This window comes from Vollenhovia emeryi, unplaced genomic scaffold, assembly GCF_000949405.1.
Source record: "Vollenhovia emeryi isolate VEMERY1.0 unplaced genomic scaffold, V.emery_V1.0 DF941202.1, whole genome shotgun sequence".
NCBI lineage: Eukaryota > Metazoa > Arthropoda > Insecta > Hymenoptera > Formicidae > Vollenhovia > Vollenhovia emeryi.
The window spans coordinates 757-3,517 of NW_011965164.1; the positions used below are offsets into that span (position 1 = coordinate 757).

A 2,761-nucleotide genomic window follows, 5' to 3' on the forward strand; every position below is an offset into this window, starting at 1 on the left:
TGTTACATATTATTGCATTTAAGTACACAGCTGGAGAGAGAACACATCGAACGGACATACTGTTAATAAAGAGTTAGCATACATTGTTATAAATTTTTTAACAGTATATATGCTATATCGTTTGGATCATGCAAATGTTTCATTTCCGACATCAAAGCTTTGCTAGCAAACAACAGCACAATAGACGACATAGATGCATAGGAAGATGCTAACATTTTTGTTAGTAAAATATCACGAGACATGATAGTTATAATTACCTATTAAAATTCGGTTGAGCAGCGCCAAGTTTTTGTAATTTAAAATAAAATATTTATTTGTATTAAATTGTCTAAACCGCGGGCAACGGGCGTCCGCGGGCGCCCAGCCGGCGGGCATGCCCCCACTCCAACGGGCAACGGGCGTCCGCGGACGCCCAGCTGGCGGGCATGCCCCCACTCCGACGGGCAACGGGCGTCCGCGGGCGCCCAGCCGGCGGGCATGCCCCCACTCCAACGGGTCTAAGCCACAGCAATTATCCGCAAGTATTCCAGCTTTCAATGTTATTCCATTGTATGTCACAATTTTATATTGTGGATTGTTGCAATAAGGTATAAGTGGTCCATCATAATGCAGTGACTGAAGACTTGAATGTGTTGCAATAAAATTAGATGAAACAGCTGATATTGACGAATGTGAATTTATTTCGTTTTCAATATATCTGCGTACGACTTGTTGCAACGGTTTATCAGCTTTTCTAATATATCTCTTCAGTGTTTGCATGTAATTTTCAAATTTAAACGCACTGAAATTGTCAACAGGTCCAAATCTTCTAACATCGTCCACAAGATGAACAAGACTATGAACATTGTGTGAAATGTTTCCAACGCCATATATTTTTGAAAATGTTTTAATAAAAAAGTAAATTAGATCTTTCGCATAGGCTAGATGTTCATGCAGCTCTTGTGAAGACAAAATTCTCATAATCACGTGCAGTGTCATAAAATTGATGTATACATTATTTTTTAATATAGTTTTGAACGCCATGGGACCTGTATATAACAATATTAATCTATATTCCGTTGCCTTCCATAATTTGATACAATCCAGTTTTCGAGGCTTTCTGGCAAATTCTATAGGTATGTAACTTTTTAATTGCGTCACTAGACGTGTAGAAATTTCGTCAACAGCTTTGTATTGTAACCGAAAATGTAAATCTCCATGAAGCCATAAATTCAATAACTTTCGCATTATTCCTAAACATACCAAATGCATGTAATCTAATGGCACATTTGTAACGGGCTTGAAATAAGGTATGTTTAACAGGCTGCAAGTTGTATTTGGCTTGTGGTAAGTATCGTATATTTTCTGTATGAAATCGTCATCAGATCTACGTGGTGCATCAATTTGTGGAAAACACATTCGTCTGTCAATGTATTCTCCTTCAGTTGTGCATTTTGTACAACTGGAATATCCAGAATGTCCTTTAACACATAGAACAAATGCTTTGGCAGGTGTGTCACAAATTAACGCTTCAATTCTGCATGGTATATTTCGATTGTCAATATTAATGCCTTTTTCACATAATTCTTTTGCCTCGTTTACAAAATCTTTCAAAAAATCATTCGCATTTTCCAGTTTTTCATTGCCGTGATATATTCCAATAATAAAAACATTTTCGTACGGAAAGATTGATTCTAAGATAGGCCAAAATTGTTGTTGTGATGATTTCGTCAAAGGTAATCCGTCCACGTTGACAAAAATTTTGACACAATCAATACTATCTTTGACAGACGTTATTATTTTTAATACTGAATGTAGTATACCAAAATGACCGTTTTAATTTTTGACTATTTACCCGTTTTCGTGAATTTTTTATTTTTTTATTTAATTTTACTTTTTAATTTTACTGTCTTAATTCTGGACCATAGTCTTTCTATTTAGATATTCGGTTTCTCAGATCGTTCCTGGCATTTTATAACTTCCTAGACGACAACCCTTTACATTGGATTTTTTTAGAATTGTGAACTTGTGTAGTTTCGTTTCGTGCAGTTGAGACTCTAGTTATTTTAAGTTACATGATACAATCACCGAAGTACCATAAGTTGTTAACTGTTATACGTAAGAATTTCAATTTGTATTATGCGCCTTGAATGTCTACGTCGGTTGAGTTGACACACTGGCTTAAGTTTTATCCGGTCATGTTTACCACTCTTTATTATTAAATTTTGACTCGTTCCGATAACGCTGTGTCACAGTCAGTCTAACTGCGCCGTCACGGACTCATCCCTTGTCGAGTTAATCAGTCCTCTTTATGTCAGGCATCATTTAGAGATTTACCGATTGACAAAATTAGAGGATTGCCGTCGATGCGGTGCCGATCTATATTTTCGATTAGGAGGTACATGTTTTGAATACGTTGCGTCCAGCTATAGATATATATATATATATAGAGTACAATTTTGTGTATACTTACATTTCTTTGTAGTTACTGAAGAAGACCCGAAGAAGGGTCGAAACGTATATATTAAATAGAAATTGAAGAATTATATTGTGAGAACTGAGATCCGTTCATTTTGTGGCTCACATTGGCATTTTCTCCTTCCTATTTAATATTTCATGTTACTTACAGTAGAAATATAGAAATGTTAGGCCTTTAATAGAAATATTCTAATTACGGATGTGCCGGATAGTGTATTTGCCTGATAACCGGATACCAGATAATTCAACACTTATTATAACTGGAGAACCAGATAACCGGATATTATCCGGCAATTACACAAAG

At 35.9% G+C, this 2,761-nt stretch overlaps 1 protein-coding gene across 1 annotated transcript; it reads right to left on the reverse strand.

Moving 5' to 3' along the window:
- Positions 1-1,242: 1,242 nt before the first annotated feature.
- On the reverse strand, positions 1,243-2,383 carry LOC105571102 (the record flags this gene model as incomplete). The annotated part of the gene is made up of 2 exons (XM_012028574.1): positions 2,317-2,383; positions 1,243-1,760 (listed from the first exon to the last, which is right to left on the reverse strand). Coding segments are annotated over exons 1-2 (585 nt in total), but the record flags the coding sequence as incomplete, so codon positions are not given.
- Positions 2,384-2,761: the final 378 nt, after the last annotated feature.